Source organism: Eleutherodactylus coqui, chromosome 10 (assembly GCF_035609145.1).
Source record: "Eleutherodactylus coqui strain aEleCoq1 chromosome 10, aEleCoq1.hap1, whole genome shotgun sequence".
Lineage (NCBI taxonomy): Eukaryota > Metazoa > Chordata > Amphibia > Anura > Eleutherodactylidae > Eleutherodactylus > Eleutherodactylus coqui.
In genome coordinates, this window is record NC_089846.1 from 5,561,225 (window position 1) to 5,586,111 (window position 24,887).

At 44.3% G+C, this 24,887-nt stretch overlaps 1 protein-coding gene across 4 annotated transcripts in view; it reads right to left on the bottom strand.

Annotated features, from left to right (window-relative positions):
- The window catches only part of LOC136579952 (ectonucleoside triphosphate diphosphohydrolase 8-like), a 74,391-nt gene that overhangs the window by 21,968 nt on the left and 27,536 nt on the right, over positions 1–24,887 (bottom strand). For 3 of the 4 annotated variants that reach the window (XM_066580071.1, XM_066580068.1, XM_066580070.1), the window contains exon 2: positions 5,441–5,567. In XM_066580071.1, the coding sequence (XP_066436168.1) occupies positions 5,441–5,566 (126 nt within the window). In that variant the 5' untranslated portion in view covers position 5,567. Of the gene's footprint in view, positions 1–5,440; positions 5,568–14,327; positions 14,428–24,887 lie in introns of those variants that run through there. The other variant, XM_066580069.1, reaches the window with a different exon arrangement.

The window sequence follows — 24,887 nt, forward strand, 5'->3', positions numbered from 1 at the left end:
GTGCCCTCTGAGAACACATCTGTGCCAGGCTGTCCAGTTCCCACGGTGGTAATCAATCAACCCCCTGGCACATAAGAAGGTCGGAGCCTGGAGACATCCAACTACATCCAACCACAGGGGCCGAAACCGGAACCACAAGGGAGGAACTTCTCAAACGGAGGTTTTCTTACGTGAAAAAGTTGCACCAAAGTTTTCTTTCATGTTTCCGCATTACTTACACTGGGGACAAAAGTATAGTTTTTTCTTGGTGCCTGGAATTTTCGACGTGATTCTGGGTATTGTTGTGCCGCCGATTCCAGAAATGCGATTTTTTTCTGTAGGATCTTTAGTTTTTGAGATATTGCTGATAATATTAATTATTATTAGAGATGAGCGAGCGTACTCGGAAAAGCACTACTCGCTCGAGTAATTTGCTTTATCCGAGTATCGCTGTGCTCGGGGCTAAAGATTCAGGTGCCGCTGCGGCTGACAGGTGAGTCGCAGCGGGGAGCAGGGGAGAGCGGGCGGGAGAGAGGGAGAGAAAGATCTTACCTCCGTTCCTCCCCGCTCTCCCCTGCAGCTCCCCGCTCCGTGCCGGCACCCGAATCTTCAGGGACGAGCACAGCGATACTCGGATAAAGCACATTACTCGAGCGAGTAGTGCTTTTCCGAGTACGCTCGCTCATCCCTAATTATTATCCCTTTATTTTTTGCAGCTGAATTTGTTTCCTGTAGCCCCCTGCACACGGGCGCAAATTCCGCGGTGGGATTTCCCGCAGAATTTTTACCTATGCCCGCTGCCATAGGATTGCACTATGCAGACAGCCGCAATTTGACTGCGTGAAAACACGTGCGGAAACCAAATCGCGGCACGTCCTATATATGTGCGGGCCTCGCAGAGGCCCCCACAGAAATGTTACTTGTGACATGCCAGCTCCACTCTGTGCATGCACCCGCTGGGCACATAGCAGAGCAGGGAGACACCTGGAGCAGCTGAGCCGCAGCGGACACTGCATGGGTACGGATCGGATCCTGCTGCGATCTGATCCGGCCGTCTGCAGGAGGCCGTACATTATATCCTTCATTTAGCTGATGTTCAGGTGTGTCTGGTTTCCAATACAGACAGATATGGCAACATCAAGAAGAAAATATGTCCGCCTGTCCGCCTGTCCGCCTGTCTGCCGTCTGATGGCTTTAGTTTCATTTGTGGGGATACACAATCCATCGGCAGAGACAAGCTATAGCGGACTTTGTGAAAAGAGCTTATATAGCTGACTTCATAGTGAAACTGTGGGATCGAGACAATCCTGGGCACCACATACTGTGTGCCAACATGTCCAGAGCTCCTGCGACAGGGGTGGAACGGGAAAAGGAAGTGCATGAAATTTGGTACACCAATGGTATGGTGCCAGCAGAGCAACGATAGCGATGACTGCTGAATATAAAGGGCATCAATGTCAGTGTACATATCCGGATGTAGCCTCCACTAAACGCCCACATCCAGAGGATATACCTTCCCAACATGTAGCAGCCGCCCACAGCTCTCCAAAGAAACCGATCAACCGGCTGGTGGGCAACATGACAGCAATATTAAAGGATTGAACTGAACGACCTCCTAGGAGACAGAAAGTGTCTGAGCTGTTAGCTTCCCGGCGGGCAGAAATAAGTTGACTGTTACTGGGCACTAAAACCACAGAATGCGGCAACAGAGAAGAGTTTGTGCCATTCGTCACAAGAGAAAATGATTTTGTGTTCTGCAACAACATTAAACTTGGGTTGATGAAGCATTTGTAAAGGCTCTCAGGGCAGATGGAACGCGTTTCCACTACATATGTTGGAAATTTCCTGGGCTGAGCATGGGGAAGCTGAAAGAAGGTATATTCGATGGACCGCAAATCCGGGAACTCATGAAAAACCAGCGTTTTCAAGATTCTATGAACGATATTGAGGGCCGTGCACGGTCATCACTCTCTATGGTTGTGAAGGATTCTCTTGGATACAAGGCCGCTGAGTACATGGCACTCGTGGAGATCACGCTCATTGCATGTTGTACTCTTGGTTGCAGCAGGAGTATCGAGTTGCTCTAACTGTACAGTCATTTGGATCGATCTCCTTTGTGTCTTAGTGATGTCACCGACGAACAGGGGGAACGATTTCACCAAGAAATAAGGATCATGGAAGAACGGTACCATGGATGATGGCAGACTACTGATGGAGCATCCATCGCGAATGTCAAGGAACATCACAGGAAGTCACAGACACGAGGCTCAGGGACGTGTCCCAAGGAGGAAACTCTTGTTTGTAGTTCGTTTTCTAAGCTTCGTGGAATAGATCCTTGCATATTTTTACATAATGTGATTATTGATAGTTAATGGTGGTATAATATCGTTTGTAGTGAAGAGGAGACCTGAAGGGCAAAAACGAATGCCATTTTCCGGATCTACAACCCAGAAATATCCAATAAACATTCTAACATCTCAGGCACCAAAACTTGTGTTCCCCAGTGTAACGGACTGAAGGTGACTGAGCCGACATCTACAGCTTACCGCCCTGGATACTGGCTGTCCTGACACACGAGTGATGTCATACATAAGAGCTGACCGCCACATGCCCCCGCTGTAGTATTGTTAGGGACTGCAATACCCTGAGGGTCTAGGCACGGGGTGGGATCCAAAGCTGATTTTTTGCATGGATCCTGTTTCGAAAAACATTGGCAAAAGCTGTAATAATAATAATGATCTTTTTTTTTAATTCGTTTTATTTAAAACACAGAAATATTTTCCACATTACAAAACGAGAATGTTAGATACATATCAGATTGTACATGGGTGTTACGGTGTACTTGGATTGGTTTGGTAAATAGTACAATCATTTCTGGATACTTTTTGTTAACATTTACCCATCATAACTTGTCTGTGCCGATCCTTTGAGATTTGTATAGTAAGGCTCCGTGTGTTTGATGATATGAGAAGGGGGGTGGGGGGGGGAGAGGAAGGGGGAGTCCAGGGTTGAGAGTTTAGTCTGCAGATAGGGTGGATTGGGTATCCAGCCAGAGAGCCCATATCTCCTGAAATTTGTTCGGGCAGCCTCTATTTTGGTAAATAATTTTCTCATAGGAGATTACTTTGTTCACCATTTGAATCCAGTGTGGGATTGATGGGGCTTCAGCAGCCATCCATTGTATGGCTATCGCTTTCCGCGCCAGAAATAGCACCTTTTTAAGGAAAGTACGGGTATGATATGGCCACACCTCCTCCTCCAGTAGACCAAATATTTTAGGGTCCAGACCGATGCTAAAAGGGGATGGCAATATTGAATTTATAAAATCGGTGATTTTGGACCAGAAGTCATTGACTGGAGGGCACTCCCAGATCAGGTGCCAGAATTTTGCTTCCGGTTGGCGACATCTATGGCAGGAGTTTGACGAGGCATTGCCCATTTTGTGGAGACGGCTAGGGGTGAGGTAAGCTTGGTGTATTATGTATAGCTGTATCAGTTTGTTATTTACGGCGGGGGAAACAGACAGATGGGACTTAATAACGTCCAGCCATTCTTCAGATGACAGACGGGATAGAAAGTTTCCACTTGTCACAAGCTGGAAGTGGCCAATAATAATGATCTTTATTTGTATTGCGCCAACATATTCCGCGGCGCTGTATATTTTCTGCCACAGTTCTACATATGGATTTAGCCCTGTAAATAGGGAACATCCGTCTGCAGAATTTCCTACGCAATTCTGCAGAGATCAGTATTAAGAACTGACCTGCCCCTTCTTAGGGTGACTGACTACCCACTAGCGTTTTTTTCCGCTGCGAATTCGCTGCGTTTCTTTTTTCCCAATTGTCAATGGGACTTTCTAATGTTAAACCGCAACGCACCAAAAACGCGAGTTGCGTTGCGTTTTTAACATTAGAAAGTCCCATTGACAATTGGAAAAAAAAATTGCAGCAAATTCACAGTGGAAAAAACCCGCTAGTGGGTAGTCACCCTTAAAGGGGTTGTACCAAGATTGCGGGTTATTCCCTATCCACATGATAGGGGACAGCTTTCTGATCAGTGGAGGTCTCACTGCTCAGACACCTGGCAGTCTCAAGAATGTGGGTCTCGTGTCCCCCGTCCTCCTTACTACAGGGTTACTGCACCCTCAGCAGTCCGGAGGAGACTGAATAGAGACGGTCATGCACACATGCTAACGCTCCCTGCAGATCTATATAAAAGAAATATTCTCACCGTGGCGCTGGACCGCTGATTCGGGGGTCCAGCCCCTTCCCATCTGACAGGTGACATGTCCTGTACGTGGGTTTATATAATGTATAAGCCGTGGGCAGGTTTACAGGATGGCACCGGTGACATCCCTGTCCGACATTCTTTTGGCTGCAGGGGTCACATGAGTAACCAACCCAAGTCACTGCTGCAGCCAATGGAAGTAGAAGACTGGAGGACCGAAGCTGGTAGCGGGAGAGCGAGGAAGTGAGTATTGGTGTTGCTACTTTTTGTGCCTCATTCCCTCACTGCTACCAATATAGGTAATTGTCGGAAAACCCCATTAACATACAGTATATACAAAGTTAGGCTTCGCATGGCCAAAATACACCTGCATTACAGGGTGTGGATCAGGGCCGCCCACAGACCTCATGTGTTCCCATAACCCTGGATGTTCTCCTTGCCGCTGGCTCCGGCTCAGTATATTAGTTGACCTGTTCCCAACCCGCTGACAGTAAAACGGTCCCGCTGTCAGGCTGACTGGCTGGAGCGCTCCGTGCACCATGTGACTCCTCCTCCAGTCTCCTGCACACTGACAGCAGCGAAGGGAGGAGCTGGACGATGCAGCGAGCGCTTGGCTGGCACCCCTACCATGAGGCAACCTGACACTGTCACCTCAGGCAGCAGTCTGCAGGATGGCGGAGGGGCGGTAATTATTTTTATATCATTAATGGCTGGTAAAAAATAACTGCCAGCCGGATGGCCACCCAGCGGGCATTTCACTTACTCAATCCACAGCTCCGGTCTGCCAGGAATGCCCGTAGGCAGTGCAGACCCTGGCAGGGTGGATAGGAGCTGCAGACTAAGCGAAACACCTATGGAGGATCCATTACTCTTTGGGCCACTGGGGGATCACTATTACTACTTGGGTCACAAACGGGGTTACTATTACTTCTGGGGTCACTATTACTACAGGGGTCCTCTAACAGGGTCACTATTACTACTGGGGCCATTAAGGGGGACACTTAGTATTGTGGCCACTTCTGGGGTCCTTATTACTCTGTCACTTCAGACAGGTCTCAATGGCTTAAATATGTGTTGGGCATCTTGTGTATTGGCACTTTCAATGCCGGTAAAATCAGTGGGTTTTTGCCAAGGGGGGCCATTTCTTCCTTCACCCCAGGCAGCATACAGGCTTGGGGCACCTCTGCCTTTCGGGGTTCTTGGAATCATTATGCAGTTTTTAACTTCTAATTACCTTGGTTCCAGGGGGGATGGGGACCTCAACGCTTCTCACCAGGGACAGAATAAGGGCAATGAGTACCGATACGACGGACACAATCAGCAGCGCCAGGAGAACAGTCTGCTTGGAGTCTGCACCCATCCTGCGGGAGATAAAGGTAGATTAGATGTGGTCAGTATATAGACATCGTACATTATAGCGGATAGGACTATGGCGCTCAGCGGACTCCTTCCTAAATGACAGCGGAGTCTAATTTGTTGCATGAGATGAATCGCAGTAAGATTTGCTGTGAATGAAATAAAACCCGCCACGCCGTGTCAAGGGGCTCCTGGGCACTTAGTACGCGTCTCGCATGGTCTGTGAAGGGTAGATCTGGGCACAGTCACCAGATGGAGCTTGTAACTGAGACATTTTAATCTTCCATCCATTAAATTCCAGCTGTTTACAATCCAAACGGAGATAAAACCAGACTGAGGGGCCAAATGTTTTAAGTGAAGGTTGTTTGTCAATAAAAATGGCTGCTGTGGCCAAAATTATCAAAAAATGCAATGGTGTCAGTGGTTACTTTAGGTAAGTGGGGTGAGGAGGGTGAGGGAGGATGGCTGCAGCGGAGACGAGGTCAAGCACATCATGGATATTATAACAACCAGACAATGAAAACATTCCGTTATTTATCTCGAATGGTGAACGCCGTAAAAATAACTTTAAAAACCAACGTCAGAATTGGCGAAAACAAGACCCAGCGAGCGCCGCCGGGAAACCAAACATGTTCTGGGTCTTAGACAGCAGCGGTGTGGAGGCAGTTGTGTGTCTTTAAAAATATTGTGCAAAAGTAGTAAAAAATAATAAAATCTCTATAAACGTGCTGAGAAGGTGAGAAAGTTATCAGGGAATGTGAAGACTGAAAACGAAACCCCAAAATGAATTTCGGAGTGGTTTATCCATCTCCTCCAAAAATGTTAAAAAGTTATACAGCACATTATATGTCCCCCAGAGTGCGACCAGTAACATCTACAACACATTATATGTCCCCCAGAGTGCGACCAGTAACATCTACAACACATTATATGTCCCCCAGGGTGCGACCAGTAACATCTACAACACATTATATGTCCCCCAGGGTGCGGCCAGTAACATCTCCAACACATTATATGTCCCCCAGAGTGCGGCCAGTAACATCTCCAACACATTATATGTCCCCCAGAGTGCAGCCAGTAACATCTCCAACACATTGTGTCCTCCAGAGCGCGGCCAGTAACATCTCCAACACATTATATGTCCCCCAGAGTGCGACCAGTAACATCTCCAACACATTATATGTCCCGCAGAGTGCAGCCAGTAACATCTCCAACACATTATATGTCCCCCAGAGTGCGACCAGTAACATCTCCAACACATTATATGTCCCCCAGAGTGCGACCAGTAACATCTACAACACATTATATGTCCCCCAGAGTGTGACCAGTAACATCTCCAACACATTCTATGTCCCCCAGAGTGCGGCCAGTAACATCTCCAACACATTATATGTCCCCCAGAGTGCGACCAGTAACATCTCCACCACATTATATGTCCCCCAGAGTGCAGCCAGTAACATCTCCAACACATTCTATGTCCCCCAGAGTGCGTCCAGTAACATCTCCAACACATTATATGTCCCCCAGAGTGCGTCCAGTAACATCTACAACACATTATATGTCCCCCAGAGTGCAGCCAGTAACATCTCCAACACATTATATGTCCCCCAGAGTGCAACCAGTAACATCTCCAACACATTCTATGTCCCCCAGAGTGCGTCCAGTAACATCTCCAACACATTATATGTCCCCCAGAGTGCAGCCAGTAACATCTCCAACACATTATATGTCCCCCAGAGCGAGTCCAGTAACATCTCCAACACATTATATGTCCCCCAGAGTGCGGCCAGTAACATCTCCAACACATTATATGTCCCCCAGAGCGAGTCCAGTAACATCTCCAACACATTATATGTCCTCCAGAGTGCAGCCAGTAACATCTCCAACACATTATATGTCCCCCAGAGTGCAGCCAGTAACATCTCCAACACATTATATGTCCCCAGATTGTGGCCAGTAACATCTACAACACATTATATGTCCCCCAGAGTGCGGCCAGTAACATCTCCAACACATTATATGTCCCCCAGAGTGCAGCCAGTAACATCTACAACACATTATATGTCCCCCAGAGTGCAGCCAGTAACATCTACAACCCATTATATGTCCCCCAGAGTGCGGCCAGTAACATCTCCAACACATTATATGTCCCCCAGAGTGCTGCCAGTAACATCCCCAACGCATTATATGTCCCCCAGAGTGCGGCCAGTAACATCTCCAACACATTATATGTCCCCCAGGGTGCAGCCAGTAACATCTCCAACACATTATATGTCCCCCAGAGTGCAGCCAGTAACATCTACAACACATTATATGTCCCCCAGAGTGCGGCCAGTAACATCTCCAACACATTATATGTCCCCCAGAGTGCTGCCAGTAACATCTAAAACACATTCTATATCCCCCAGAGTGCAGCCAGTAACATCTACAACACATTATATGTCCCCCAGAGTGCAGCCAGTAACATCTACCACACATTATATGTCCCCCAGAGTGCGGCCAGTAACATCTCCAACACATTATATGTCCCCCGGAGTGCAGCCAGTAACATCTACAACACATTATATGTCCCCCAGAGTGCAGCCAGTAACATCTACAACACATTATATGTCCCCCAGAGGGCGGCCAGTAACATCTCCAACACATTATATGTCCTCCAGAGTGCAGCCACTAACATCTCCAACACATTATATGTCCCCCAGAGTGCGGCCAGTAACATCTCCAACACATTATATGTCCCCCAGAGTGCAGCCAGTAACATCTACAACACATTATATGTCCCCCAGAGTGCGGCCAGTAACATCTCCAACACATTATATGTCCCCCAGAGTGCAGCCAGTAAAATCTATAACACATTATATGTCCCCCAGAGTGCAGCCAGTAACATCTCCAACACATTATATGTCCCCCAGAGTGCGGCCAGTAACATCTCCAACACATTATATGTCCCCCAGAGTGCAGCCAGTAACACCTCCAACACATTATATGTCCCCCAGAGTGCGGCCAGTAACATCACCAACACATTATATGTCCCCCAGAGTGCGGCCAGTAACATCTCCAACACATTATATGTCCTCCAGAGTGCGGCCAGTAACATCTCCAACACATTATATGTCCTCCAGAGTGCAGCCAGTAACATCTCCAACACATTATATGTCCCCCAGAGTGCGGCCAGTAACATCTCCAACACATTATATGTCCCCCAGAGTGCGGCCAGTAACATCTACAACACATTATATGTCCCCCAGAGTGCAGCCAGTAACATCTCCAACACATTATATGTCCCCCAGAGTGCGTCCAGTAACATCTCCAACACATTATATGCCCCCCACAGTGCAGGCAGTAACATCTCCAACACATTATATGTCCCCCAGAGTGCGGCCAGTAACATCTCCAACACATTATATGTCCCCCAGAGTGCAGCCAGTAACATCTCCAACACATTATATGTCAGTTGTTTGCAGTGGGTTTTCAGGGTGAACTTCACACTTTGCATTATAGAGGATGACCTGATCTCCATGCTGACAGCCATGCTGTACACTGGACCAGTTGCTGCTGTTTTTGCCTCTACGGGTTTTCAGTAGTTTTCTGGTTGGAAACAATAAACTGTATTATTCCCACAATGACAAGTTCTGCAATCATCTACTTTATTCATTAAGTTCTCACAGTTTTCAAGATCCGTGTTTGCTGGAACCTTAACGGTTGTCTTGCGCCCTGGTCATGTGATCCCCTCCCCCCCCCCCCCCCAGCTGGTTCTCGTGCTAGGACTGCGCCATGCTCCTGTGTGATATTCTGCTTACACTTTACTAACAACAAACAGAGTTCTTGAAGACGAGGAGGAAGATGTTTAACAAAGTATATTATAAAATTGCATCACCTTTCATCCTATAGATACTGTGAGGCCAGAAGCTGGGCCTGCACCCTCCGCAGCAGGGCTGGACTATGACTGAGAGCCGCTTTCCGCTGCAGCAGTGAGAGTACCGATCCCTGCTGTTAAAGGGGTTGTCCCGCGGCAGCAAGTGGGTCTATACACTTCTGTATGGCCATATTAATGCACTTTGTAATGTACATTGTGCATTAATTATGAGCCATACAGAAGTTATCAAAAGTTTTATACTTACCTGCTCCGTTGCTGGCGTCCTCGTCTCCATGGTGCCGACTCATTTTCGGCCTCCAATGGCCAAATTAGCCGCGCTTGCGCAGTCCGGGTCTTCTGCTCTCTTCAATGCGGCCGCTCATGCAGAATGCCGGCTCCGTGTAGCTCCGCCCCGTCACGTGCCGATTCCAGCCAATCAGGAGGCTGGAATCGGCAATGGACCGCACAGAAGAGCTGCGGTCCACGGAGGGAGCAGACCCCGGCGGCCATCTTCAGCAGGTCAGTATGAAGACGCCGGACCGCCGGGATTCAGGTAAGCACTCTCCGGTTTGTTTTTTTAACCCCTGCATCGGGGTTGTCTCGCGCCGAACGGGGGGGGGGGGTTAAAAAAAAAAAACCCGTTTCAGCGCGGGACAACCCCTTTAAACCCTTACATGCCATGATCAATGTTGATTGCGATGTGTAATCGCAGAGGGACGATGTGTTTCAATGGCAACCGGACACCAGACAGCGCTGTCCAGGTCTGCTATGGCGTATGATTGCTATTATTAGCAATAATACATTGCAGACAAACGTACTCCAATGTACTATCATAGCAATCACAGGTTCAAGTCCTCTACTGGGACACAAACAAATATTTTAAAAAAGGGTCAAAAAAATACAAATAGTAAAAGACACCCTAAACCAATACTTTTTGGTGAACTTTCCTCTGTTTAACAAAAAATAAAAAAAATTTAAAAACCCACAATTAGTATAGCTGCATCCATAACGACCCATGCAATAATTTATACACACTTTGTATTCTGCACGGTAAACGTCAACTGATATGTTATACATCTCTTGTAGTGATATGGACCATGCTGGTATAACCTGGGTATCCCCTGTATATAATTATATATGTACAGCTAGTATAAATTATACATCTCCCTGTATATAGTGATACGGAGCATGCTGGTATAACCTGGGTATCTCCTGCATATAATTATATATGTACAGCTGGTATAAGTTATACTTCCCCTGTATATAGTGATATGAAGCATGCTGGTATAACCTGGGTATCCCCTGTATATAATTATATATGTACAGCTGGTATAAGTTATACATCCTGTATATAGTGATATGGAGCATGCTGGTATAACCTGGGTATCCCCTGTATATAATTATATATGTACAGCTAGTATAAATTATACATCTCCCTGTATATAGTGATACGGAGCATGCTGGTATAACCTGGGTATCTCATGTATATAAGTATATATGTACAGCTGGTATAAGTTATACATCTCCTGTATATAGTGATATGGAGCATGCTGGTATAACCTGGGGATCTCCTGTATATAATTATATATGTACAGCTGGTATAAGTTATACATCTCCTGTATATAGTGATATGGAGCATGCTGGTATAACCTGGGTATCTCCTGCATATAATTATATATGTACAGCTGGTATAAGTTATACATCCCCTGTATATAGTGATATGAAGCATGCTTGTATAACCTGGGTATCTCATGTATATAATTATATACGTACAGCCGGTATAAGTTATACATCCCCTGTATATAGTGATATGAAGCATGCTGGTATAACCTGGGGATCCCCTGTATATAATTATATATGTACAGCTAGTATAAATTATACATCTCCCTGTATATAGTGATACGGAGCATGCTGGTATAACCTGGGGATCTCCTGTATATAATTATATATGTACAGCTGGTATAAGTTATACATCTCCTGTATATAGTGATATGGAGCATGCTGGTATAACCTGGGTATCTCCTGCATATAATTATATATGTACAGCTGGTATAAGTTATACATCTCCCTGTATATAGTGATATGGAGCATGCTGATATAACCTGGGTATCTCCTGTATATAATTATATATGTACAGCTGGTATTAGTTATACATCCTGCATATAGTGATATGGAGCATGCTGGTATAACCTGGGGATCTCCTGTATATAATTATATATGTACAGCTGGTATAAGTTATACATCCCCTGTATATAGTGATATGAAGCATGCTGGTATAACCTGGGTATCTCCTGTATATAATTATATATGTACAGCTGGTATAAGTTATACATCCCCTGTATATAGTGATATGAAGCATGCTTGTATAACCTGGGTATCTCATGTATATAATTATATACGTACAGCCGGTATAAGTTATACATCCCCTGTATATAGTGATATGAAGCATGCTGGTATAACCTGGGTATCCCCTGTATATAATTATATATGTACAGCTAGTATAAATTATACATCTCCCTGTATATAGTGATACGGAGCATGCTGGTATAACCTGGGTATCTCCTGCATATAATTATATATGTACAGCTGGTATAAGTTATACTTCCCCTGTATATAGTGATATGGAGCATGCTGGTATAACCTGGGTATCCCCTGTATATAATTATATATGTACAGCTGGTATAAGTTATACATCCTGTATATAGTGATATGGAGCATGCTGGTATAACCTGGGTATCCCCTGTATATAATTATATATGTACAGCTAGTATAAATTATACATCTCCCTGTATATAGTGATACGGAGCATGCTGGTATAACCTGGGTATCTCATGTATATAAGTATATATGTACAGCTGGTATAAGTTATACATCTCCTGTATATAGTGATATGGAGCATGCTGGTATAACCTGGGGATCTCCTGTATATAATTATATATGTACAGCTGGTATAAGTTATACATCTCCTGTATATAGTGATATGGAGCATGCTGGTATAACCTGGGTATCTCCTGCATATAATTATATATGTACAGCTGGTATAAGTTATACATCCCCTGTATATAGTGATATGAAGCATGCTTGTATAACCTGGGTATCTCATGTATATAATTATATACGTACAGGCGGTATAAGTTATACATCCCCTGTATATAGTGATATGAAGCATGCTGGTATAACCTGGGGATCCCCTGTATATAATTATATATGTACAGCTAGTATAAATTATACATCTCCCTGTATATAGTGATACGGAGCATGCTGGTATAACCTGGGGATCTCCTGTATATAATTATATATGTACAGCTGGTATAAGTTATACATCTCCTGTATATAGTGATATGGAGCATGCTGGTATAACCTGGGTATCTCCTGCATATAATTATATATGTACAGCTGGTATAAGTTATACATCTCCCTGTATATAGTGATATGGAGCATGCTGATATAACCTGGGTATCTCCTGTATATAATTATATATGTACAGCTGGTATTAGTTATACATCCTGCATATAGTGATATGGAGCATGCTGGTATAACCTGGGGATCTCCTGTATATAATTATATATGTACAGCTGGTATAAGTTATACATCCCCTGTATATAGTGATATGAAGCATGCTGGTATAACCTGGGTATCTCCTGTATATAATTATATATGTACAGCTGGTGTAAGTTATACATCCCCTGTATATAGTGATATGAAGCATGCTTGTATAACCTGGGTATCTCATGTATATAATTATATACGTACAGCCGGTATAAGTTATACATCCCCTGTATATAGTGATATGAAGCATGCTGGTATAACCTGGGGATCTCCTGTATATAATTATATACGTACAGCCGGTATAAGTTATACATCTCCTGTATATAGTGATATGGAGCATGCTGGTATAACCTGGGGATCTCCTGTATATAATTATACATGTACAGCTGGTACAAGTTATACATCTCCTGTATATAGTGATATGGATCATGCTGGTATAACCTGGGTATCTCCTGTATATAATTATATATGTACAGCTGGTATAAGTTATACATCTCCCTGTATATAGTGATATGGAGCATGCTGGTATAACCTGGGGATCTCCTGTATATAATTATATATGTACAGCTGGTATAAGTTATACATCTCCTGTATATAGTGATATGGATCATGCTGGTATAACCTGGGTATAATTATGTATGTACAGATGGTATAGGTTATACATCTCTATGTATACAGTGATATGGACCCTGTTGGTATAACCAGGGTAGCTACACCTCTGGCACCATCTTTAACGCACCGCGGGGCAGCATGTGGGGGATTTCATGTAAAACATCAAAAAAGTATTCAATGTCCATATCTGACCTATTATATAATGTCCACAACTAATTGTATAGCCTTCAGGACAAGTTGGTGGCAGAAAAAAAAGTGCCCGTGGTTGAAATACCCCTTTAATACAAGGGTTCTGGGTTCACATCCAATTGTTGTGGTGTCTGTATGAAGTTCTTTCTGTGTTTTAGTGCAGTTTTAGGCTCTCCGGTTTCTTCCTACATTCCAAAATCATGATGAACGACTGATGGACCTGAAAACACAGCAGCTCGTGAGTCTGGGACAGGATAATTAGACTGTAAGCTCTGCTGCCGCAGGGACCTACAATATGTGAAGGAGACCTCTGTAAAGTGATATCGGATATACAAGAAGTCAGCGATGGAGTGGAGAGCAGTGGATGGCGCTCCAGCGCCTATAAGATGGGGTCCCCATATTATTAGGAATGGGGGGGCGCGGTAAATAATATTATTGCACCCCTATTTATTCTCATCCATTGAAATGCTGAGAACATAAACTGTAATCACGAGATGAAATCCAAGAAGAAGCCCTTAGTAAGAAACAAAGACAGCTTGTGGACCTGATTACTACATACCTGGAGCAGAGCGGGCAGCTCCTTCCTGAGATGCTGAGGAGGCGAGCAGACAAGTGAGGGGCCGCTTCTCTAAAAGTTTATTTCAGTTCTCCTCTTCCCCTCCCACTCCTCTTAGTCACCGTGCAATGAATGTTTAGCCTCACCTTATGCGGCTACTAAATGGGATTTCACTTAGATAAGTTTTTTGTTGTTTGAATTAACCCCTTACTTCCCTGCCACACTTTAGCTTATTAAATGCAACTTGCAAGAAGTGAGACGCCCAACCTTGTTCTTTCTCCCACCTACAGATGCTGCAAGGAAAGCACCAAATTTCTAACAGTCGCAGAAGAGGAAGTTGAAGTTCTAAGGTCACAATGCAAAATTTGTATCAGGCGCCCAACCTAGCGTGCGTCATTTATAAAGGTGCTTTCACACGGGACGACTCCAGAGGGGATGTATCCTCATTACTAAATGTTCCTGAAGAGCAAAGCGTGAAAGTGACAGAAAGAAGAGATTCGGATTTGATTGTAACTGAGATAGAATTTTGTGATGACGGAGCGCCGTCTTCTGTTTGAAGTTGGGATTGTAATACATGCAGCTCCATAGGAAAGCTTTACTCGCTTAAAGGGGCTATCCAGAAAGCGCCCACCGGGACACATTGTGGTCGGAGCAGAAGCCGCTGCTCTGACCCCCGATGTAGCAGCCAGCACTTGTAATTGCAGGCGCAGCTCTCATTGAAAGCAATAGGACCCCAGCCTGCAATTACAAGTGCTGACCACTACATGGGAATTGGAGCAGTGTTCCTGCTCTGACCTTGGTTTATTGGGGTATCGAGGACCAAAAATCATCCATTAAAGTCGGCTGCAAATATACAGCTGCACACAAATTCAATGCATTTTTATGCATGTATAGTGGCCCAGGGTTTGGGGTCCCCTCGAGCACCTCAACATACATGTTTTATTGTCTGTCTTGTGTTACTGTCTTAAGTATGGAATGCATCAGGTTTATGTGTTTTGGAGCTTGCAAGCATGAAAGGGTTAATGTCTGTTCATGTCTGGTGTTGTCTGGAAATTGTATTGTTCTGTCTGTTCATGGATTGGTTGTGGACCGTGTGATGTATGTTGAATTATGTGGTTGAGTAAGAGGTGTCTATAGTTAGTTAGTGAGTGAGAGTTGAGATGGTGAGTGGAGTTGGAAGAGAGTGGTTGTTGGAGAGAGATGGCGGAGAGATGGTCTGCTGCTCATGCCAGAGCCCAGCCATACCAGTATGGGGAGAGTATGAAAGAGCCCAGCCGTACCAGTATGGGGAGAGTATGAAAGCCCGGACATGCCTGAACTGTGTGGGAGTATAATGCAAGAACCGCATGCAATCAGAGAAAGAGAGAAACCGCAAGTGTGTCAGAAAAAGTGAGTGTTTGGCAGTAGAGAGAGAGAGTTTAACTGGGAGGAAAGATCCTACAAATAACTAGGACTGTGGATGCATAACGCCCCCGGAACCCTCACTGTTTCAACAATGTAGAAGAGGGTTCTTTACTGTAAGAGCAGTGAGACTTTAGAACAATCTGCCCGAGGACGTGGTGATGGCAAACTCATTAAAAGAATGTGGGAGGGGCCTGGATGCCTTTCTGGAGTGTAATAATATTACTTATTCTATCACTGATTACTCAGAATTATTGGGTTATTCTGATTGCCATATTGGAGTCGGGAAGGATATTTTTTGCCTAAAATGAGAAAAAATGGCTTCTACCTCACTAGGGGGAGTGGGAGGGTTGCCTTCCTCTGAATCAACATTGGGGTGGGAGGGTAATAGGTTGAACTGGATGGACGGAGGTCTTTTTTCAGCCTTACACACTGTAAGGGTGCCCACCCACTAGCGTTTTTTTACTGCGAAATTCGCAGCGTTTTTTTTTTTTTCTGCAGGGGTCTTTGGGCTATGGGACATGCAAAGCTAAAATCGCGATCGCGCAAAATCGCGATATCGCGGTAAATCGCAATTTTGCGCGATCGCGATTTTTACATTACAAGTCCCCGAGACCCCCTGCAGAAAAAAAAAACCTGTGAATTTCACAGTGAAAAAAAACGCCAGTGGGTGGGCGCCCTTACTATGCAACAAAAGCCATCAAAGAGCTAGGGAAAAGGCAAGAAACTGTTCTATGCCACAGTGAAACTTTTCTACATCAGTACTGTAAATCTATTTAATCTATGTATCCTGTCCACTAGCATTACTATCTCAGTGACTAAGGTAAGGGGAAGTGGGCCTAAGGACATGTTGCCATTCCGGTGTATGAAAGAAGGGAAGTTGGTAGATCCTCTATTCTAGAATGGAAGCTGAAGTCATGCAAACATGCACTTAGGGCATCTCATTTTGATATTTGCCATAGGGACCTCTTCTCTACTATGTCTAGAACATCTTGAGGCAACAGAAGACAATATTTTTGTAACTTTCTGCAAATCATGTCTTATGAATCCAACATCCTCTTTCAGGCTACCAACCTGAGCAGAGAGGGAAGTCAAAACTGTATTGCTTTAGTCACAGCTAGAAAAACATTTTGTTTATCATCTTGCATATCCACATTACTAGATTGTGCTGAAATGGCCTGCACTCGCAGAGGCAGATGAAGCATATAAACAGGGCCATGCTTACCCTTCTCAATTGTGGGATAAAATATAAGTCCCATCAGAAGAGGCAAATAGAACTGTAGATTTTTCATGAGTATTTTTTACCGGGCTGCAGGAAGAGTTAGGCCGCCGCAGACGGCCGAGTCGGATCCCGCTGTGAGAATTCTCGCAGCGGGACCCGACCCGCACCCCTGCAGGGACCAGTGCAGGTCTCACCTTCTCCCGGGGCTCCGGCTCTCTGATGTGCCAGCTGGCGGCCAGCTGGCACATGCGCAGAGCAGAACTGGCAGCCCGGGAGTGACATTTCTGTGCGTCCCTCTGCGAGCCCTGCACAGAAATAGAACATGCTGTGATTTGTTTTCCGCGTGTGATTTCAAGCGGACAAAATGCGGGCGTCTGTGTTTTTTAATGCAATCCTACGGCAGCTTCTATGGGCGGAAATTCTGCGGGAAATTCCGCCGCAGAATTTCCGCCCATGTGCAGGAGACCCTTGGAAGGACAAATTTGCCATACGATCACCCTGCTTAATATTAGATATTGGCTCCAATATTGCATAGGCAACCTCACGGTGTAAAGTATTCACAGATGCCGTAGTAGTATTCGCAGATGCCTGCACCTGAGCACCATCATGACACGCATGTGTATCACTAGCCTCTTTCCTCTTTTTCATCGCTCCTCCACAACAAGAACTGTGCTGCAGCACAACCAAGGACCCAGGGACCAGCAAGGCAGCCAGTGCAGCAGAATCAAAAACACTCTGTCAGGAATCAAACCGGGGACCTCCTGCACTCCAGTCAGTAGCTCTCACTACTGAGTCATTCAGCCTTTGGACAGTTCCCCTGCATGACTCTCTGCCTAGTTTCCAGATCATAAAAACCCAGCCCCTGTCCTGACCTCACCTATTTTCCTAATTAGGCTCATTATAAAAGCCTGACCTTGCCACTGCACTAGCGCGTGATTATTGTGCTTCAGCTGTGATCAAAGCTCCTCTCCTCCTCAACAAGCCAACCTGAGACACCCAGATTCTAACCTCTGGCTTTCCTCCCATAAACAATATCCCCCTCCTCCATTGTTACTCTCGAACCCAAGACCACCTGATACTGACCTCTGGCTTCCCCCTGACTACTCTCTAGACCTGCTCAGTAACTATACCCATACCAAACCCAGCTCCAGAAAAGCTACACACCGCCTCAAGATGACTTCACACGAGCAAGGGCCATATCGGGCTGTGAATCACGGCCTAATATCACCCTTGTCATCCATCCCGAGGATGAGAGGTGTTTTTCATATGAAACAGCCTCGCATCACTTCGGGAATGCAGGTTCGCAGAGTTTGACCCATTGCTTTCACTGGGAGACTTCGCATTGCATCGCATCACTTGCACTTTGCACATGGTGCACTACTGCTGCCGGCCACTTTGCAAGACAATGGGCGGTGTGATGTGAAAACTCACACAAGATAGGATATGTTGCGATTTGATTCCTGACATCTTCGCCCTATATGGGTCACCGCCTCACTCCTATTACAAACGATTGTGATCCTGTCTGCATTATATGCATCTGAAACATGTAAAGCGACCAAATGTATCATCCGACGACATGATGTTTTCCTACAACGATGCTTTTGTTGCCTCTCTAAGGTCACTTACCATGATCGGATTACCAATGATGAAATCTACCTCCCCTCTGGAACGTGGCCCCTCCATTCCCGAGTCACTGAAGCCTGACTCCGTTCTGCTGGGTACATTCTACACCTCGCTGAGAGAGCACTGGCAAGAATCACTATCTCATGGAATTCATAAAATGGGAAGTGTCAGCGGAGCGGGGGAAGGGAAAGGATCACCTGCTGACCTACATTCAAAAATCCTAAGTATGTGACTTTAATCCCTTCAAACCCCAGGTCATACAGGTACAACCTGGGCATGTTGGGTTTGTTTGCGGTGGGATTGGGAGCCGATCAACACGCCTGCAACAGCCGTGATCATGAGTGAACAGCTCAATTCTGATAGCAGCATTTAAATGCCCCAATCAGTGTTTGGAGGTCCTGACACCCCCACCACCGCCCCTGTCCCTGATGACATTGCGAGGTGTCATTCATCTGTTATGGCAGCCTGCGGCCTTCTGAAAGCCCCCCCTACGGCTGTCATAACTGATTGCCTCTGGCCGATCTTGATAGGCTACCTGTCAGAATGTAGTATAATGCAGTACTAAAGTACTATGGTATTACTATTCTATGAACAATCAAATGATTGCAAGTTGCCCCTATTGGGACTAAAAAAATGTAAATAAGTAGAAAAAAAGTTTTATTAGAAAAAAAAGGTCTTAAAAGTTTAAAAAAAACAACACTTTCCCCATTTTTATAATAATATAATAAAAAATCAAAACAACAAAACCCCCCAAACATATCAGTTATTCCCGTGTCCATAAAGGTCAGCGTATCAAAGAAACGCATTATTTATCACACATGGTGAATGTCAGAAAAAAAAAACACAACACCAGAATTGAGCTTTTTTTGTTCATCCCCGTCTCCATATGAATCCCAAATTGGTACCAGCAGTAACTACAGGTCGTCCCAGAAAAAACAACGGAAAAATAAAAAAGTTATGTTTTTCAGAAGATCGTGGCAGAAAATAGTTTTATTTTTCTAACGCAATATAGCAAAAAAAACTATAGAAACTTTGCTTCATGGTTATCATGACTGAATAAAGTTACCATGTCATTGTTGCTGCAGTGTGTGCGCCGTGAAAACAAGACCCTTCCCTCCCCAAAGTTGGCACGAGTGTGTTTTTTGTACAATTCACTCCACTTAGAGGTTTTTAAAAGTTTTTAGTACATTATATGCTACATTAACCCCTTAGTGAGCAAGCTTTTTTCTGTTTTTCCATTTTCATTCCCCCCCCCCCCCCCCCATTTAAAAAAAAATCATAACTCCTTTATTTATCCATCGCCGTCGCTGTAGGAGGGCAGGTTGTTTTTTGCGGGCCGAGTTGTATTTTTTCAATAGTGCCATTTAATTTACCATATAATGTACTGAAAAACTTTTAAAAAACTCTAAGTGGAGTGAATTGTAGAAAAAACACTTGTGCCAACTTTGGGGAGGGGAGGGTATTGTTTTCAAGGGGTACACACTGCAGCAACAATGACATGATAAGTGGAGGGAAATGGAAAAAAAATGACATTCCGCCATCTTTTACGGCGCGCAAACTGCAACAAAAATGACCTGATAACTTTATTCTGTTGGTCAGTATAATTACTACGATGCCAAATGACTTTTAGATCACTTTTTATTGCATTTTTTCTTGTGAACTGGGTGACCAAAAAAGCGCATTTCTGGCGGTCTTTGCTGTTTTTTTTCTGATGACGTTCATCTTGTGGGGTAAATAATGCGTTACTTTGACAGATCGGACTTTTATGGATGCAGTGATACAAAATTAGTATTTTTGTTTAGTTATTTAGATTCTTTTATTATAAATATGGCAAAAGGTTTTTTGTTTTTTTTGTAAACATAACTTTTTTTTTAATAATTAGTAAAACTTTATCGATCTTATTTTTACTTTTTTTTTAGTACCCAGAGGGGACCACAACTAGCGATGCTTTGATCGCTCCTGCAGTATGATGTAATGCCATAGCATCACATCATACTGCAATCGGGCAGGAAGTCTAACAAGCCACCCCACAGGCATTCAGACGGCCCCGGTTGCCATGACACCTGCACAGCTCCCTGCGATCTCATAGCGGGGAGCTGTACGGGACCCCTGAGCATCGTTTGGGCGATTTAACTGTTGCCGTCAGAATTGACAACGGCATTTAAAGGGTTAACAGCTCTGATGAGCCTCATGGCTTATCGAAGCTGTTACTGCCGGGTGTCTACTGTAAGAAACAGCCGGCAGCAGCGATGTATGGAGGTAGTTCACAGCACAATCTCCCTTCATACATGTCCTGCAGCTGCAGGCCGTAAAAAAGGTGTTTCAGCGGTTGTTAAGGGGTTAAATAGGATCATTGAAAAATAAAACTCGTCCCACATGCAAAAGGGACACATCATTAAGGGGTTAAAAAATATTCTCTTGCACAATGAGTTATGATTGAAAAATAAATAAAATGAACACTAAAGTTTACACATTTAGCAATCACTGCAAACATCTAAAAACAAACTAAAACACAATGCCAGAGCAGCACTTTTTGTTTCTATTGTCTCCTGAAAACAAGAACAAACAGTAAATAAAAAGTCACCCAAAATAGCTTCAATGAAGGCTGAACTCACACCGAGTGCATCGTACATCATCCCACTGCTGGCAGTTTTATTTGATCATGCTATCCTTGAATTTTGGATAACAAGGGGAGGAAAACCTGAGAAGACTCGGACCTCAAGGTTGGATTTCAGAAAGGCAGATTTCAATGAACTCAGAAAGAGGAGAGGAAGAATCCAATGGCTGGATGTTCATAAGGACAGAAATGTCCAAGAAGGTTGGGAAATATTGTGAAATGAGATTCTCAAGGCACAATCGTTACCAATCCCTAAAAGAAGGAAGAATGGGAAGCATTTAAAGAGACCCGGATGGATGAACACAGAACTTGTACACATGTTAGAAAGGAAGAAAAATATGTTTATCAAATGGAAAGAGGAGGAATATCTAAAGAAGAATATAATGCGGTCTGCAGAAACTGTAGGGCAAGGGTCAGAAAAGCCAAAGCTGATAATGAATTGAGGCTTGTAAGAGAGGCCAAAAGCAATAAAAAAGGATTTGGGGGTATGTCAAAAGAAAAGTCAAATATGCTATAGGATGTTTACGGGATGAAAATGGTGAATTGGTTAAAAATGATGTTGAGAAGGACGAACTGTTACATTACTACTTTGTATCTATTTTCTCTCAGAAAGTAGATGTAACATCAACTGATCTTCCTTGGGCTATTGGGGGAATAAAAGCAGAGAGATGGTGAGGGAACACTTAGTAAACTTAAATGAATTCAAGTCTCAAGGTGCAGATGAATTACATCCTAGGATACTAAAGGAAGCAGCGGAGGTAATTGCTGAATCACTCGCCATAATCTTTGAAAATTCCTGGAGAACAGAAGTCCCAGGAGATTGGAAAAGTGAAAATGTTGTCTCTATCTTCAAAAAAGGGAAGAAGGTGGACCCAGGAAACTACAGACCTGTGAGCCTGACTTCTACATCAGGAGAGATCTTTGAACAAATTAAACAGCATGTATGTAAGTACTTGGATGACAGAGTCACCAACTGGGTTGATCAGGGAAATGTGGTGGATATAGTATATCTTGACTTTAATAAAACATTTGACAAATTATCTCATACCATACTTATTGAAAAAATGACCAAATATGGATTGACAAGGCAACTGTTAGGTGGATTCACAACTGGCTGAGTGATCGTACTCACAGAGTGGTCATAAATGGCTGCACATCCAAGTGGAAGAATGTATCAAGTTGGGTACCACAAGGCTCTGTCCTAGGCCCAGTGTTGGTCAACATTTTTTATAAATGATCTGGGGGAGGGAATTGTGGGAAACTGATCAAATTTAACGACAACACAAAGCTAGGAGGGATAGCTAACACTAGGGAACAGAGGGAGAGTATTCAAAAAGATCTATAAAAGCTTGCACAGTGGGCAGCGACTAACAGAATGGTATTTAACAGGGAGAAATGCAAAGTCCTACATCTGGGCAAGAAAAATAAAGAAAGCACATACAGAATGGGAGGAATTGGGCTAAGCAGCAGCACATGTGAAAAAGACTTGGCTATACTAATAGATCATAGACTGAACATGAGTCAACAATGTGATGCAGCAGCAAAAGAGGCAAACACAATTCTGGGATGTATTAAGTGAAGCATAGAGTCTAGATCACGTGAGGTAATTACCCCCTCTACTCTTCCTTAGTCAGACCTCATCTGGAATACTCGGTCCAGTTCTGGGCACCCCACTTTATACAAGACATAGACAAACTGGAGCAAGTTCAGAGAAGAGTTACCAAGATGGTGAGTGGTCTGCAAATCATGTCCTATGAGGAACGGTTAAAGGATTGGGGAATGTTTAGCAGAAGAGAAGGCTGAGAGGAGACTTAATAGCTGTCTACAAATATCTGAAGTGCTGTCACAGTGCAGAGGGATCAGCCCTATTCTCATCTGCACAAGGAAAGACTAGAAGCAATGGGATGAAACTGAAAGGGATGAGACATAGATTAGATATTAGACAGTGAGGGGGATCAATGAGTGGAACAGGTTGCCACTGGAGGTGGGGAGTTCTCCTTCAATGGAAATCTTCAGAGGCTGGACAGACATCTGTCTGGGATGATTTAGTGAATCCTGCACTGAACAGGGAGGACCCGATGACCCCGGGGGTTCCCTTCCAACTCTACTATTCTATGATAATATATAGCATAGAGTGATCTCAGAAGTTGCATAACTGCATGGAAACACCCTTCTAGTGCTCACATGATCGCACAGGTGCCATTTTCCTGTGTTGGTGAGCGTTATTAGCGGCGCTCTGAGAACCGTGTCTTTACTAGAGGATGACACTGTCTTGTCTTGGCTGTTTTTTTCCACTTTTTCACAGCCACGTCCGATGTGTCAGACCGCAAGGAGTTTGCCCATATCAGAAGTAGCCATGATAGTATTATTATGGCCTCCAGCTTGGGAGGGTCGGTCATCCCTGGAGGCTCCTGCACCGTCTGCCTACAACTTCCTGGTTACTTTTTGAACTTTGCATGTCTCCCAGAAACATGCATAAAAAAACATCGCAAATACACAAAGTAATTGCATATGCGTTGCATTCGGAGCGCCCCCATAGAGAACAATAGGGGTATTACATGCAGAAAAACAGAACATGCTGCGATCTTCTTTCTGTGCGTAACATATGCATTAAATATACGCAGGTGCGAGCGGAGCAATGAAAAGAAGTGGACCTCTGTTAATGCCATTTTGCGCGTATTATAGGCATGTACATCGTGCGCAACGAAATTACGGTTGTGTGAGCCCGGCTAAAACCTACCAATTGTTGCCCTCACACGGTGACATTGTTGGAAAATAAGAATGTTCCGGGTCTCGGAATGCGGCGACAAAAGCGAATCATTTGGTAAAATCATGCAAAACTAGTAAAACAACACAAAGACCGTGCGGATTTTGTTTTGGCGTCATCGCAATAACCGCAGAATGAAGTTGCCATTATTTGTTCAGTGCGGTGAATGTTGTTAAAGGAAATGCTGGGAAACAATGGGATAATTGCTATTTTTTCCATTTTCCTTCTCAAAAAGGTCATAAAAGTTGTTTAATATATTGTTTCTAACCAAAAATGGAGCCATTAAATATACAACTCATTCTACAAAACCGACCCCACGGGGCGGCGATGTCAGGAGAAGAGAGTCATGGACCTCAGAATCTGCAGATGAGACAACAACAATTATAAAAGTGTGCTGTCTTTAACCCCTTATAGGCCGTTTGCACACGGCTGAGAAAATCGCAGAAATCGAGACGCACAAATATAAACCTCATTCTTTTCAATGTGGTCATACACCTGAGCAATGTTTTCCCGGACTGCATTGTACCGTGATGTCATGCGGGAAACAAATCGCGGCACGTCCTATCTTTGCATCACCTGTTTTCAATGGGAGACAATCCGCTGTCAGCCGCTGCGGAGGATTGGTACTTCCCCGCAGTGATGTGAGACGGTTTTGACATTAAAATACCTCGCATCCACGGGGAAATCACATGGTGGTGAGCGCGATATCAGGCCGTGATTCACAGCTTGATATCAGACTCGCCCGTTTGAAGTTAGCCTCAGTGCGCGGCCTATTTTGGACCTTAGGCTTGTTTTTTGGCGCAACACGCTTTAGTCTTTGTTTGTACTATTTTGTGGTACAGACGTCTTTTTTGATCATTTTTGGGGAGGTGAAGCATTTTGGCTCCGTTTTTTAGCTTTTTCTTCTTTTTGCTGACAGTATTTGCTGTGCAG